Below are 13915 nucleotides of genomic sequence, written 5' to 3'. Positions count from 1 at the left end.
TATTTATTGGTTTAAAATATATTTTCCTTAACGGGTAACGAGTCAGGTCATATTACCTGTTAATATTATCGGGTCGATTTCGGATCGGAGCATTTTACCTGTTTATTTTAATTGCTGTTACACGACATGACCCGTTAAGATATCGGGTCTAAAATACCAAACCTGCCCAATTTTTCTTCTGGATTCTCTCTCACAGCCCGAGCCCACGCAGTTTCGTGGTCAATCTCTCGGTCATATGAAACCCAAACTCCGAGCCACAGACCAAGGCACCTCCCCTCTGCGCGAAGAATCAGATAGTTCATTTTTCTTGGCAGAAAATTTACAGATTTCGATTCCCTCCATAAATGCAAATACCCAGATGGAGAAACGTCTTGCTCCTCAAGAATTCATTGGTTTCATCAACTTCTGCAGCTACCCGTTTCGCTTCATTCCATTCTACTCCTGCTTCGTGTGAGAAGTGGAAGAACAAATGGACCTTTGTGAGTTTACTTTTCTCCTTTTTCTTTCATGCGTGAAAAATAAAAAGATGGTTAATTGGTCTTGTTTGTTATGTTCCTTTGCTCAATACCCAATTGAGGAAATTTTGTAAATCATGTATTCATTCTGTTTGTTTGGAGGGGTTAATTATAATTTATATGATCAAGTTAGGATTTTGGGTTGGTAAATAATTAAATGGAGAAGGAAAAGATTAATTTTCGTGTATAAATAGCGTGGTGTTCATCTTTCGTAGATGCTTTATAAAATTTTCTTTATAATAATCAAATGTTGCTGTCCATAAAGCAATACCAATACGTTTTTAATGAAATGAGATCGGTTCTTTTGTAATTGTTCATAAGCAGAGCTTTCTTTATGCAAACGCGTTATCTAGTTGCTCTGTGCTCGTCAGTATTTGTATTTTTTTCGATACTGTGAAGCTGACAATGTCCTTGATTGAGGATTGTTTAGTTTCCACTATTATTCTTTTAGTTGTTGGGGGAATTCTAAAATTTTGTTTCTCATTGCGAATCTGTACGATTCCATCGTATGACTTGTTTTATCTTTTTGTAATCAGAATTTTATGGTGCATATAAAATGCATGTGAACCATGAATTTGATTTCCATAAAGTTTGTCTTTTTTTTTTTCAATTTTTTTTGTTTATTTATCAGAGTTATATGTGTTCGGGAATCACTTTGTAGGTTTTCTTTGATCACTTTCCTCTTAAAACCAATGATGGAATAGCTGACAATCGTGTGCTTAATCTTTTGGCATTCTTGTCATTTGGTGTTAAGTTTGTTCACAACCTTTTTGGCTATTTTGAAGGTTTAATTTGGGCCATTTTCTCTGTTCAATTAACCTTAGGTTGGTTACCCTAGTATGTGAAGATATTTATCCTCTCTTTGCAGTAAAGGCTTGCAATACTGTTGGTCTTGGCACTGAGTTTTGGTCATTATTTTTAAGTTTTTAATATTATTGTTCTCTCACCTTTGACTTCAAGGTATGGAGAATCTGTAAGATAAGTGGTCAGATGTCGGTCGTCTTGTTTGCGTTCTGTTGGTCTGATAAGGGGTGGGGTTCCTTGAGATCCTAACAGTGTTAGGTGTAGTTCAAAATTTGAAGGTTTTATCAATCATATTTGCTATGCATCCCGGGGTAATTTTTTTGTGTCATCTGTATCTTCAAGTTTGTGATGAAAGCTTACCTGTTTTAAAATCCTTATAATTTTATTAAGTAACACTGTTTTACTTTGTATGAGAATAAATGATGATTCAAATGTTTTTGCAGGATGTAAAAAGCAGTCAACAACCAACAAAGGTATTAAGTTTGTTAATTTCGCAATTTTCCTATAGCATGTGAAAATACATGCCAATAGTGCAAGGTTGGAAGCAAAAAGTGGCACCGCACACATGGCCGTTATCTGTTCTCCTCGTTTATTGATGCTATTTCCACATAATTTTTCAGAGTTAGTGAAGTTTGGTTGTTTGGTTGTTTGTTTGGAAACAAAAATTCTAAGAATTAATTTCAATTCCCAGTTTTAAGTTTTAACACAATTAGTTCCTATATAAAAAATGTCAATTCCCAAATTCAATTATTTTTTTTTTCCGTGATCCTTATAAAAGAAAGCACTTACGGTAAGATTTGTTGGATTTAAACGTCCATATTCCTCAAAATATTTTTCTGAAGTATGAGTTTATTTCATCATATTAAATAAAACAGCGGTTTCCTATTTATTACTATGGAATCAATTTGAGGTTTAAGGGTATTGAACAGACATATCACTAGTCGGAGAAGGAGGACACACCCTTCCCCACATCTTCTCTTTTTTCATCGCCAACAAGACCAAGAAAACACAAAAGAACGAGAAGTTCTCAAGATACAGAGTTTTCAACTGAAGAACAGACTTGTATCATCAGGCTTTTTATTATTATTTTTTTTCTTTCTGTAGTCTGATTCTCCTCTAAAATCAATCGCTAAGCATCAAAATACTATCTTGATGCCCGAGATACTGTCATTAATCTTCAAGATAGTATCTTGATGCTTAATGATTGATTTTGAAGGAGGATTTTGTCTTCAATCTACCTTATGAGGTCTGATTCTTGAGACAATAGGAAAATGAATGTTCTCGACCTGTGATTTAGATATGGATGCTCTCAATCTGTGATATAGATATGAATGTTCTCAACCTGTGATTTAGTATAAAGAAAGGTTGTGCTACATAGGCAAATTAGTGTTCACCGATCCACAGATTCTAGGAGCATCTCCAGTAGGTCATTGCGTTGCAGAGACAGAACAGGCATGCGTGTGTGTAAAAGTATTAAACATTTAGAAAGATGGATTTTGATAAGTGACCAATTTGAAAATAACTGTGCTCCACTAACCACTATGCGACTTTAGAATTGTTGTCATTAATGTTTTGCTTGGCACATGTGGTACTTAGGAATTTAAGAAAGATCCTGATCTATATGTGTGTCTGCCTCATATGAAAATTGTAGCTCTAAGCAATTGAAAGGTCTTGAAACAGGCATTCTAGGTTCTTTAGTCATGGATGGTTCAGTGCTCTCTTTCTGGGTCATTTCCAGTCGCAATCTAAGTGAAAATCATATGCTAGGCATTGTGAATAATCTATCATATAATATTAGTGTGTTTTTAATGCTGGCGTAATAATTGATTGCCTACTATGCTGTCTTTTGGTGATTTTAATCTGTGCATTCACTCCAGCTGCCGTTAATTGCCAACTTCATTGTAGCTTGGTGTTAGGATTTTTGGCTCGTCAAATATGTCCTAGTCGGTTTGGGTTTGTTTTAGGAAAATTAGAGGTATACCGATTCTTGTCCTAGAGGGATTAGCAAAGAATTTCAGTTTTCCTTATTCAATTTAGGTTTGGATTTCTAGAAGTCTATTTGGATTTGGATAAGTGTAATTTCCTAATTCACTAAGAAATAGGAATTCAATCAGCCTTGGGACATGTAAGCCTACCCTATGCCTATAAATAGGGTGCGGCAATGCTTAATTTTTAGAGAGAAAAACAGCCAGAGACAGCCGAGAGTTTTGAGATTAGTTCTAGGGTTTGCAAAAGTTCAACTGGACGTAGGCAAAAGTTTTGCCGAACCAGTATAATTCTTGTGTGTTTCTAAGTTTTTCTATATTTGCTAGTTTAGTCTATTGCCATTCGTTACATTAAAGAATAAGGTCTAGTGGGTGTGTTTTCCAACAATTGGTATCAGAGCTAAGATCTAGGTGTTCTGCAATGTCAAAAGGGAAGATGAATGCGGATCCAGGACCTACGTTAAAGCCCTTTGATGACAAGGATGACTTCACGGACTGGCAAAGAATGGTGAAGAACGTACTGATACAGCAGGATTTGGATGATGCACTCGATGGTGAGAAGCCGGAAAACATGACAGAAGTAGCATGGACTAAGGTTCTCAAGAAGGCCAAGAGTTCCATTGAGATCCATCTCACAAGATCAGTTTGGTCACACATCACCGAAAAAAATAACTGCCCAGGAAGCATGGGAAAAGTTGGACAATGTTTATATGGGCAAAACCGTGTCCAATAAACTTTTTCTAAAGGATGAACTATTCGGGTTTCGACTAGAAGGAGGTGATATTGATGATCACGTATGCAGGTTCCAGAATTGCATAGCTAATCTTCAGAAGGTCGAAGAAACTCTAATGTATGGAGCATTTTCGAACAACTCTAATGTTTGGAAAAGAGTCCCTGAAGCTTGAAGACATAATTCAAGCTCTTCAGTCAGATGCTAAACTGGATGATATAACTGAAAGCTCTCAAGGCCTTTATGCCAAAGGCAAGGAGAGGGGGCGGGAAAAGACAAAGGAAGAGAAAACTAGCAACAGAGGTAGGTCAAAATCCAAGAAGAAAAAGGAAAAGAAGGAAGGTTGCTTCGAATGCGGTTCAGCCGATCATTGGAAGAGGAACTACAAGATTTGGAAAGAGAAGAAAGCCAAGATGGAAGGAAGCTTAGGTTTAGCTAGTGCAATCACCAAGCATGAGAATGACGGGGAGCTTTTTTCAGTAACATCGGGCTCCAAGGCTTGCACAAATTGGATTTTGGATACCGGATGCACATTTCATATGTGTGCAGTAAGAGAATGGTTCAATATATACAAGGAAGTCAACAGTGGGGAAGTCTTAATGGGGGCCGATTCTTCATGTCCTGTAAGAGGAATCGGCACTGTTCGAATCAGAATGTTCGATGGGATGATACGAGCTTTAGGGAACGTCTGGTATGACCCTAGACTAAGAAAGAATTTGATTTCCTTGGGTGCTTTAGATTAGGCCGATTATGGGTACAAATCTAAAAAAGGAAGACTCAGGGTAACCAAAGGATCACTAGTGGTAATGCGGCGTGACCTACAACCCAATAAGTTGTATAAGTTAATTGGGATCACTATAGTCTGGGGAGCAGCTGTTTCTGTAAATCAGAGTGTAGAAGATAAGACTGAACTCTGGCATCATAGGCTCAGTCGGGCACATAAGCCAAAAAGGGTTGCAAGAATTGCACAAGCAAGGCGTGTTGGAAGGCGTGTCATCTTGCAAACTGGGCTTTTGTGAATATTGTGTTCTTGGAAAGCAAAGAAAGGTATCATTTGCAAGTAGCAGTGCAGATAACCGAAGCAAGGAACAACTCAGCTATATTCACTCAGATGTTTGGGGCCCTACACCAACTAAAGCAAATGGTGGAGCCATTTTGTTACTTTCATGGATGATTTTTCTAGGAAGGTTTGGGTTTATTTCATGAAGCAGAAATCCGAGGTTTTTGCAAAATTCAAGGAATGGAAAACAGAAACCGAGAATCAAACTGGAAGAAATATCAAGAACCTGAGAAGTGACAATGGAGGTGAATATACAAGTAATGAGTTCATCGATTACTACAAGCAGGAAGGCATCATAAAGCACTTCACAGTAAAGAAGAATCCCCAACAAAATGGACCTGCTGAGAGCATGAACCGAACTCTCATGGAGAGAGAGAGAGGAGTATGCGATTTCATGTAGGATTGCTTGATAGTTTTTGGGCAAAGGCTATTAATCATGCAAGTTATTTGATTAACAGGTCACCATCTATAGTTCTCGGTTTTAAAAGTGCATAAGAGGTATGGTCTGAGAAGCCGGTGGACTATTCCAAGCTCAGGGTGTTCGGCTGTAGTGCTTATGCACATATTCCAAGTGATGAAAGGTCCAAGCTCAAACCGAAGTCTACACATTGCATATTCTTAGGTTTTGAGAAAGGAGTTAAGGGTTTCAAGCTTTGGGATTTCAACAACAGGAAAAAGGTTGTCAGTCGAGATGTTGTCTTTGATGACACAACCATGCCTCTAAATAAAGTCGAGAGCAGTAGGGGAAGACAGATGATGCTGAAATTGAAGCAACAAAGATTCCATTAATCAGTTCAGATGAAGAAGCTTAGGTGGAGCAAATCGAGCAAGAGGCCGAATCTGATGGTTTTGAGGAAGAAGAAGAGCATCAGCATCATTCACCAGTTAGGAATCAGGTGGAGCAAGAAACTGGACATATTGAAGGCACTCCAATCCGCCAAACATCCCAAGGGGTTCAAACTCCAACCAACAATCCACCTACATCACAGAGATGCATAGCATTGGACAAACCTAATTGGAACAAGAAGAAACCTGACAGATTTGGGTTTGACCAAGACGAAGTTAATTATGCTCTTAACATTAGTCAAGGAGATCCGACTACTTATCGAGAAGCTATAGCAAGTGATGAGCGAGATAGGTGGATAAGTGTTATGACAGAAGAAATGGAGTCGCTTTACAAGAACTTTGTGTAGGAGTTCGTTTCTAAGCCCAAAGATAGAAAGCTAGTTGGATGCAAGTGGGTATTTAGGAAAAAGGAAGGACTACATGAACAAGATGCCGTGACATTCAAAGCAAGGCCATGGCTAAGGGGTACTCACAAAAGGAAGGGGTGGATTATGATGAGATCTTTTCACCTGTAGTCAAGCATACTTTTATCAGATTACTTTTAGCAATGGCAGCTTAGCATGACATGGAGATTGAGCAGATGGATGTGAAGACATCGTTTCTTCATGGGGATCTAGAGGAGACGATTTTCATGGCTTAACCAGAAGGGTTTGTTGAATATGGGAAAGAGAACCTAGTATGTCAGCTAAGGAAGTCCCTGTATGGCCTGAAACAGTCTCCAAGGTAGTGGTACCAGAGGTGTGATTCCTTCATGCTGAAAATCAATTTTAGAAGATGTTTATATGACTGTTGCATGTACTATCATGTGTTCCAAGATGGGATGATCATATTACTATTGCTATATGTGAATGACATGCTAATTGCTTGTCAAGACAAGTCTAGAATTCAAGACTTGAAGAAGATGTTGAGCGAGGAGTTTGACATGAAGGATCTAGGTGCTGCACAGATGATCCTTGGCATGGAAATTCAGAGAGATAAGACCGTTGGAAAGATCTGGATCTCACAAGCCAAGTATATTCAGAAGGTTCTTGAGAAGTTCAACATGCAAAAGCAAAGGTAGTCTCGACTCCCTTGGCAGCTCACTTCAGGTTAAGTGGGCAACAATGTCCTACATTCGAGGAAGAGCAACAAGTAATGGAGAAGGCGCCTTATGCTAATACCATGAGCTATCTCATGTATGCAATCGTATGCACACATCCCGACATAGCTCAAGCAATCAGTGTCGTTTCCAGATACGTGGCAAATCTAGGAAAGCAACATTGGGATGCAGTCAAGTGGATTTTGCGTTATTTGAAGGGTTCTTAGCGACAAAGTATTATGTTTGAGAAGCAAAAAGAAAATGCAGGGGTGTTAGGATATGTGGATGCCGATTATGTAGGGGACTTGGACAAGAGAAGATCAACTTCTGGTTATGTGTTTACATGTGCAGGAGGACCAATTAGTTGGAGGGCACTACTACAACCAATTACAACTTTGTCGACCACAGAGGCAAAGTATATTGCATTGGCCGAATTTGGAAAGGAAGCAATTTGGCTTAGTGGCTTGGTAAGTCAAATGGGAATCACTCAAGGTTGTGTGAAGCTGAAGTGTGATAGTCAAAGTGCCATTCACTTGGCAAAGAATCAAGTTTTTTCTGGAAGATCAAAACACATTGAAGCAAGGTATCACAGAATCAGAGATTGGGTGGAGTCTAAGGAGATTTGGATTGAAAAGATTCATACGGATGACAACGCCACAGATTTCCTTACAAAGATAGTGCCGGCCAAGAAGTTCAAGCATTGCTTGAACTTGATCAATCTCGTTGGTTGATCAAAGGAAGCACCTCCTCACTTGAGGTGCAATGAGGCAAGGAGAAGATTGCCAAGGTGAAGACTCTTGAAGATTTCCAGAGCTGCTTCAAGAAGGTTCAAAGATACTATGGGGTGCAACGATCAAGACTTGGTTTGACTCACCAAGGTGGAGATTGTTAGGATTTTTGGCTCGTCAAATATGTCCTAGTCGGTTTGGGTTTGTTTTAGGAAAATTAGAGGTATTCCGATTCTTGTCCTAGAGGGATTAGGAAAGAATTTCAGTTTTCCTTATTCAATTTAGGTTTGGATTCTAGAAGTCTATTTGGATTTGGATAAGTGTAATTTCCTAATCCACTTAGAAATAGGAATTCAATCAGCCTTGGGACATGTAAGCCTACCCTATGCCTATAAATAGGGTGCGGCAGGGCTTAATTTTTAGAGAGAAAAACAGCCAGAGACAGCTGAGAGTTTTGAGATTAGTTCTAGGGTTTGCAAAAGTTCTGTAGTCTCTATTATTAATCAAAGGAGCGGTGATTTGCCGAACCAGTATAATTCTTGTGTGTTCTAAGTTTTTCTATATTTGCTAGTTTAGTCTATTGCCGTTGGTTACATTAAAGAACAGGGTCTAGTGGGCGTGTTTTTCAACACTTGAAAAGCTTAATGTTTCCCCTGCATCAAATTGCTTTTAGTTATGTTTGATCAAAATCTTGCTAATAAGCAAATGCATCCTTATATTGCATTGTTTTTCTTTTGTCTAACCCCATGCTGGAGATGTAGTGCTTCCCTTATCATTATCCAAATTGTGTTGCCTTTTGTTTTTGAAATACTCTGTTAAATAAATGTTAACAAAAGCCATGGTTGGTCTTTAACCTGCTAGACATTTATTAGCTTTCCAGCGTTCTAATTCAGATGATTTTATATCGTAATCTGAGTCCCAAGTTAAATTGGTTGCCCATAGAGATGCGAGATGTGTAAGCATAATTTGTATTCCATGTTAAATCTGTTTTCCTCCTCTCTGACGTGTGAAATGTGTATTTTAGAGTTACATCAGATACGAAACACGTCAGAAGCGTGCGGATGCAAAGAAGGCCTTGAAAAACCTCCTCTTCAACAGTGGGTCCTCTAAAGGTTTATTTCATGACATTCAGGTAGACTCATCCTCGTGTTTTTAGTTTATAGTGGTCTTACTGGAGTACATGTATATAAAACACTTTGGAAATTGTGTTGGTTTACACATGATGTTAAATTGAGGGTGGGCATGGGCATCACCATGCACTGAAATGTCCTATTTTTTTGTTGCACTAAAATGTTAAATGGACTTTGAGGATACTTTTGGACATTAAGTTTTGATCGAATGTCCTTGAATTCAACTTTGTTTTGGATATAGCTACACATAATTTAAATCAACTCCTTAGAAAAAGAAATTTTCAAAAAGAGTGATGAAAAGATCATAATTGATGTTGTTGGAGCCTAAAATTTATCCTTTGCTGCCAATCATGAGATAGTTCTAAGTATTTTAATGGTCTTGTGGATCCTTAATTGTTAATCCAGATGATTTGTAAACCAGCAAAGGACAGATTCCCCCATGAACTTTCAGAGTTTCAGTAAATCTAGTACTTGATATTATATTTGCTCCACATTCCAAGACCTCTTGTGTTTAGAAGTGCTTTTAAAATGACTGAAAATGCTTTTGGAACCAATCCTTAGTAAAAATGCAACTGAATCCAGGAAATGCACTTGGAACTGCTTCCTGCAAGAAGCCAAGAAGCGCATAACTGGTGCTTCTTCCAAAATGCATTTCAAGTGCTTTTGGAACCCAAAAGCAGTTATACCGAAGCACTTTCAGTCATTTTAGAATTATTCCAAACGAGCCTACTCAGTTTGTCTTCCAGTTTACCTATAGTGCTTCCCTGATTTATTATGAATGTATCTACTTATGGTAAAAAAAAAAAAACTGTATCAATTTTTCCATGTATTGATATTGTGGTTTGTTTTCAATGTTAATTAGAATGAAGATTTTTCGGGTAGCTCTCCTAAGAAACATAGATCAAGATCTTCTCGACATGCTGAGAAATCGCAACAAAAGAAAATGAAAAGTGAGCTTTTCTTATTGTTTCGTATCTAAACCTTTCTCTCCCATGTTTTCTATATCTGATAATTTGTTTATGTATTCAATTTTTGTCGGGTAAGGCTAGCCGACATTCACCTCTCCCAGACCCTGCGTAAAGCGGGAGCCTTGTGCACTGGGTACGACCTTTTTTATCTGTAATTTATTGTGTGTGATTTTTCACCTGCATCTGAGCTATATCATATGCCGATCTACTCATCCTCATTTCAACAAGTAGGTTTTTTTGGTGATAGAGACATTTTGTGTACTCTTATCTGGATGGTGGGTATCTTTTCCACAACTGGACACGATGTCTGAACTCTACGCAATTTTATTTGATGGAGTCTTAATTCCGACATCTGGACATGAGGTCTTAACTCTAATGAATTTTATTTGATGAAGTCTTTCTTCCCACAACCGGACACGAAGTCTTAACTCAAAGTGCATGTATGGCTGTAGGAAGCCCTGATGTGGTTTCCTATTGAACATGTGTATAGGTTTTGCACTTAATTAGAGTCATTGCTTCTTGGTAAACATGTGAATAGGATACATGCTTTTGATAATTACTCCTGTTTCGCATGAACTTCTCAATTGTACAGAAAAATATGCTGGTTTTTTTTTTTTTTGGGTTAAACAAACATATTATAAGCACATTATGCAGCTCTGTATTAAAACAATGAAATTTTGAATATAATAATTTGAATACTACATGGATGTATGTTATATGTAATTTTTTAGGTCCCTTATATTACTATACTATGGACTCTTTCCCACAAAATTGTGGGCAAATATTCAACCTCAACAGAAAGAAAACTTAGCTATAAGAGCTAAATTGTTTCACCTACAAATTTAAACCTGAAGCTAATTACATACTAACTCCAGCTACCTTCCATTCCATCCTGGTGGATTGGAAGATAAGAAAGAGTAGGTTATTGCACAAATAATCTCAGGTTGAAATACTGATATTCTTGTTATTCTCATCCCATTTGCTTGATGGGTGGTTGATAGATGTGCTGAAATGCAGCATGATCATTGTATGATGCACTAAATTCATGTATTGTCATTTTAAGAATGCAGTACAATGATCTAGTCTTTTTTCTTAGTGTTTCTCTTGAACATGGTGTCAAAGCAGTAGATTTATTCACGTGTTAGACCTAGCTCGGTCACACATGCTCCACATTGCTCAATATAATTGACTTGTGTGTTTGGCTCAGTCTGGTCACATTTGAGGGGGCCTATTGAGAATATAAGATCTTACATCGGGTACTCTAAACTTGTGTGGGGTTGGATGTCTAACTTTTAACAGGGGAGAAAGACAAACTGTGGGTCATATGTTTTAATCAAATCAGAGGTATTCACCCAACCATGTGTACGATTCAAGCGGGAATTTGTACCTTAAGAGGTACTTAGGTGTCCAAATCAGATAAGAGGGATACAAAAGTCGGAAGAAATGGACTGCCACATGGCTCATTAAGTATTTTTACTACTAATCTTATGGTGAAAGCAGTAGATTTTTTAAACCCCGGCCGTTCTTTTTCTGGTAGGTGGTTAAAAAAGGTTATGATTTGTTTGCATTACTTTATCCTACAAACTTTATGGTTCTCTCTGTTACTTGTTCAGGGAAGTTTAAAAGAGAGAGTTTCTCTGAAGACTATGACAATGATCCTGAGAAAATCTTTCGGGCGACATTTGGAAAGAAATGGTACACCTGGTCTTTTAACTCACGACGTGACTCTTCTTACCAAGATTCAGAATCTGGATTTGAGTGGAGAGAGCAATCGAGCTGGAAAAGTAGAAGTAAAAGATGGGAGAATAGTAGTGACACAGAATCTGATGACAAATCACGTACTATAGGATCATTTTCTGATAGAACAATTCTCGGTCTGCCTCGGACAGGTCCTTTAAAGACCGAAGATGTTAAAAAAGCGTAAGTTGATATTTTATTTTTTTCATATTCTTGAACTCTTTTTCTTTTCGATTCTACCATTTTTTTTGGATATTACTTAATCCTTTTATTCCTTCTGGCAGTTTCCATTTATCAGCTTTAAAATGGCATCCTGACAAGCATCAAGGCACTTCACAGGTTAGTTGTTCATCTTTTGATCTTTGACAAATTTTACTTGTTTAATGCTTTTGAATGTAAACAATGTTCAAGATAATATTCAGTTGTTAGCCGTTAGCTATGTATGCAAAATTTACGGGTTAAACAGCCTTTTAATTTTTGTTTTAGTCCACTGTATAAGTATGGATCTTCATTCTTCAGTGCATAATATGAATTTGACAGTATCTTATGAGCAATCACAATGCCACAAAGAAAATGAAATTGACCAACTCTCATTTATTTGAGCGGGTTTTAATGCTGCCGCTGTGATTGTTTTGCTGCACCCTCTGCTTAACTTGCGGTTGTTTCTCTGCTGTGTGCTCTAGTTTCTTGCTCGTCATATTAGCATTACATAAGAGCTCTACAATTTCTGTTTCATTGTTATATACTTGTAAGATAGTCGTGTATCTTTGCAGGAAATCGCCGAAGAGAAATTTAAACTTTGTCTTAATGCCTACAAATCTCTGTGCAATGCATTATCCCCGGCCTAAGCCACGGCCTCAGCTCAGAAGGTTCCGGTTGTGTGCATTCACGATTCGAAATGTGCATCAAGTGGAATTGTGTTGAATCTATTGACAAATTTAGAAAGAAAGCAAAAAAGGACAATCTCAAGAAGTTTCACTAGAAATCTCAGCACCCAGTCATTATTATGTCTGTCGAATGTTCACTTGGGTGGGTTTATCATCCTTTTCAAATACAAATTCCAATTCAAACAACGGATTTTCTATGATGCTAGAAAGTATATTCTGAATTTTTTAACCGTTAGATTTTTAGTTGGAAACACAAATAAGAATTTGACCATGTAAGAGAATGTTCATTATGCTGTCAAAGAAAAGAGAAAAATCAACTGAAATAATTATTTTTATAAATTTTAATTGCTAAACTAATCAAAATCAAGCACTGGCGATATATCAATCAAATACTCAAAAGGAAAGAGATAATAATTTCATTAATAGAGATTAATAAATTGATCGCTCCTGTCAAAATCTCAAAAGGAAAGAGAGAGATATTTCAATTTTCCAGGACAGAAACTTGGTACATCCAAAATATAAGAAAAGGAGAGGAATAAAATTTGGATTCTAAACTTTATATCCCTCGAAATTTTTAAATTACAAGCGATATTTGTTCCAAGCTGCGAGTTCAACCAGTATGCAGTGGCTGAAGCAGATCTCAACTAACTTAAACAAAAAGGCAAAAAGAATGTAACTAAAAACAGAGGAGAACAACAGAGGAAGAGACCATGAAGCAGTAGATGAGGATCAAGAAGGCAAAATGGCAAGCCCAGTTCCTCTTGAACTTCGCAAAGTAGGCCTCCGGAGGCTCCTGGTAGTGAATCTCAAATTCCTCGTCGGAAATCGGGGCATCGAATTCATCGCTCAGCCTCACCTTCATCTCCCTCAGCTTCTCGGTGGCGAGTCCCAGCGTCAGCTTGTGGCAGCGCCGCTGGTACTTGAACCCGTTGATGCACCGGAGCGTCTGCGCCACCGAGACGTAGAAGATGAGGTGGGCCAGGGAGAGAAGGATGATTGGGACCCAGCAGTGGCGGCACTGGAGGCGTGAGGAGGCAGAGGACTGGGCGGAGAAGACGAGGGCGAGGAAGATGAAGAAGAGGATGAAGAGCTTGTGGAGCTCCTTCTTCTGGAGGTCGATGGACCTCTTCTTCTCGAGGGTTTTCTCGAAGTGGAGCTGTATGATTGTGTTTATGGCTTGCACAGCTCTCTCTTTGGGGATTCCGCCGCCACCGCCTGACTGTTGCTGCAGCTGATGCCTCTCGTACTCCGCCATTGATGGTGTAAAGGCGGCCGAGCTTGAGAGAATAAACTCTCCCTACTCTCACACTGATGGTGAAAAGATGAACTTTTGGCACGGATCTCGAAAAGTTTATCTTTTCTTTTCCTTTTTGCCCCTTGATTTGCTGAATTTTTTTTCTGTAGGAGCCAAACTTACCTTCTTTTACAAATTACTCCCTCTGGTTCT

General features: G+C 38.2%; 2 protein-coding genes across 2 annotated transcripts; one reads left to right on the top strand and one right to left on the bottom strand.

Moving 5' to 3' along the window:
* Nucleotides 1-211: 211 nt before the first annotated feature.
* LOC126621063 (uncharacterized) lies at nt 212-12654 on the top strand. The gene is made up of 7 exons (XM_050289433.1): nt 212-479; nt 1763-1792; nt 8771-8878; nt 9739-9826; nt 11458-11764; nt 11866-11920; nt 12355-12654. The coding sequence occupies exons 1-7, from the start codon at nt 345-347 to the stop codon at nt 12427-12429; spliced, it is 798 nt and encodes a 265-aa protein (XP_050145390.1). The 5' UTR covers nt 212-344; the 3' UTR covers nt 12430-12654.
* A 207-nt stretch (nt 12655-12861) lies between these two features.
* On the bottom strand, nt 12862-13915 carry LOC126621074 (uncharacterized). The gene has a single exon (XM_050289445.1). The coding sequence runs from the start codon at nt 13721-13723 to the stop codon at nt 13145-13147; it is 579 nt and encodes a 192-aa protein (XP_050145402.1). The 5' UTR covers nt 13724-13915; the 3' UTR covers nt 12862-13144.

This window comes from Malus sylvestris, chromosome 1 (assembly GCF_916048215.2).
Source record: "Malus sylvestris chromosome 1, drMalSylv7.2, whole genome shotgun sequence".
In the NCBI taxonomy this organism is placed as follows: Eukaryota; Viridiplantae; Streptophyta; class Magnoliopsida; order Rosales; family Rosaceae; genus Malus; species Malus sylvestris.
This window is presented reverse-complemented; position numbering and strand designations above follow the sequence as displayed.

What these genes read in the sequence shown, in the direction of transcription:
- LOC126621063 (XM_050289433.1), top strand. Translation starts at nt 345, where the DNA reads ATGCAAATACCCAGATGGAGAAACGTCTTGCTCCTCAAGAATTCATTG. An exon ending in GTTTATTTCATGACATTCAG is followed by an intron (nt 8,879 to 9,738) that starts GTAGACTCATCC and finishes AATGTTAATTAG; the next exon opens with AATGAAGATTTTTCGGGTAG. An exon ending in AGCATCAAGGCACTTCACAG is followed by an intron (nt 11,921 to 12,354) that starts GTTAGTTGTTCA and finishes GTATCTTTGCAG; the next exon opens with GAAATCGCCGAAGAGAAATT.
- LOC126621074 (XM_050289445.1), bottom strand. Translation starts at nt 13,723, where the DNA reads ATGGCGGAGTACGAGAGGCATCAGCTGCAGCAACAGTCAGGCGGTGGC.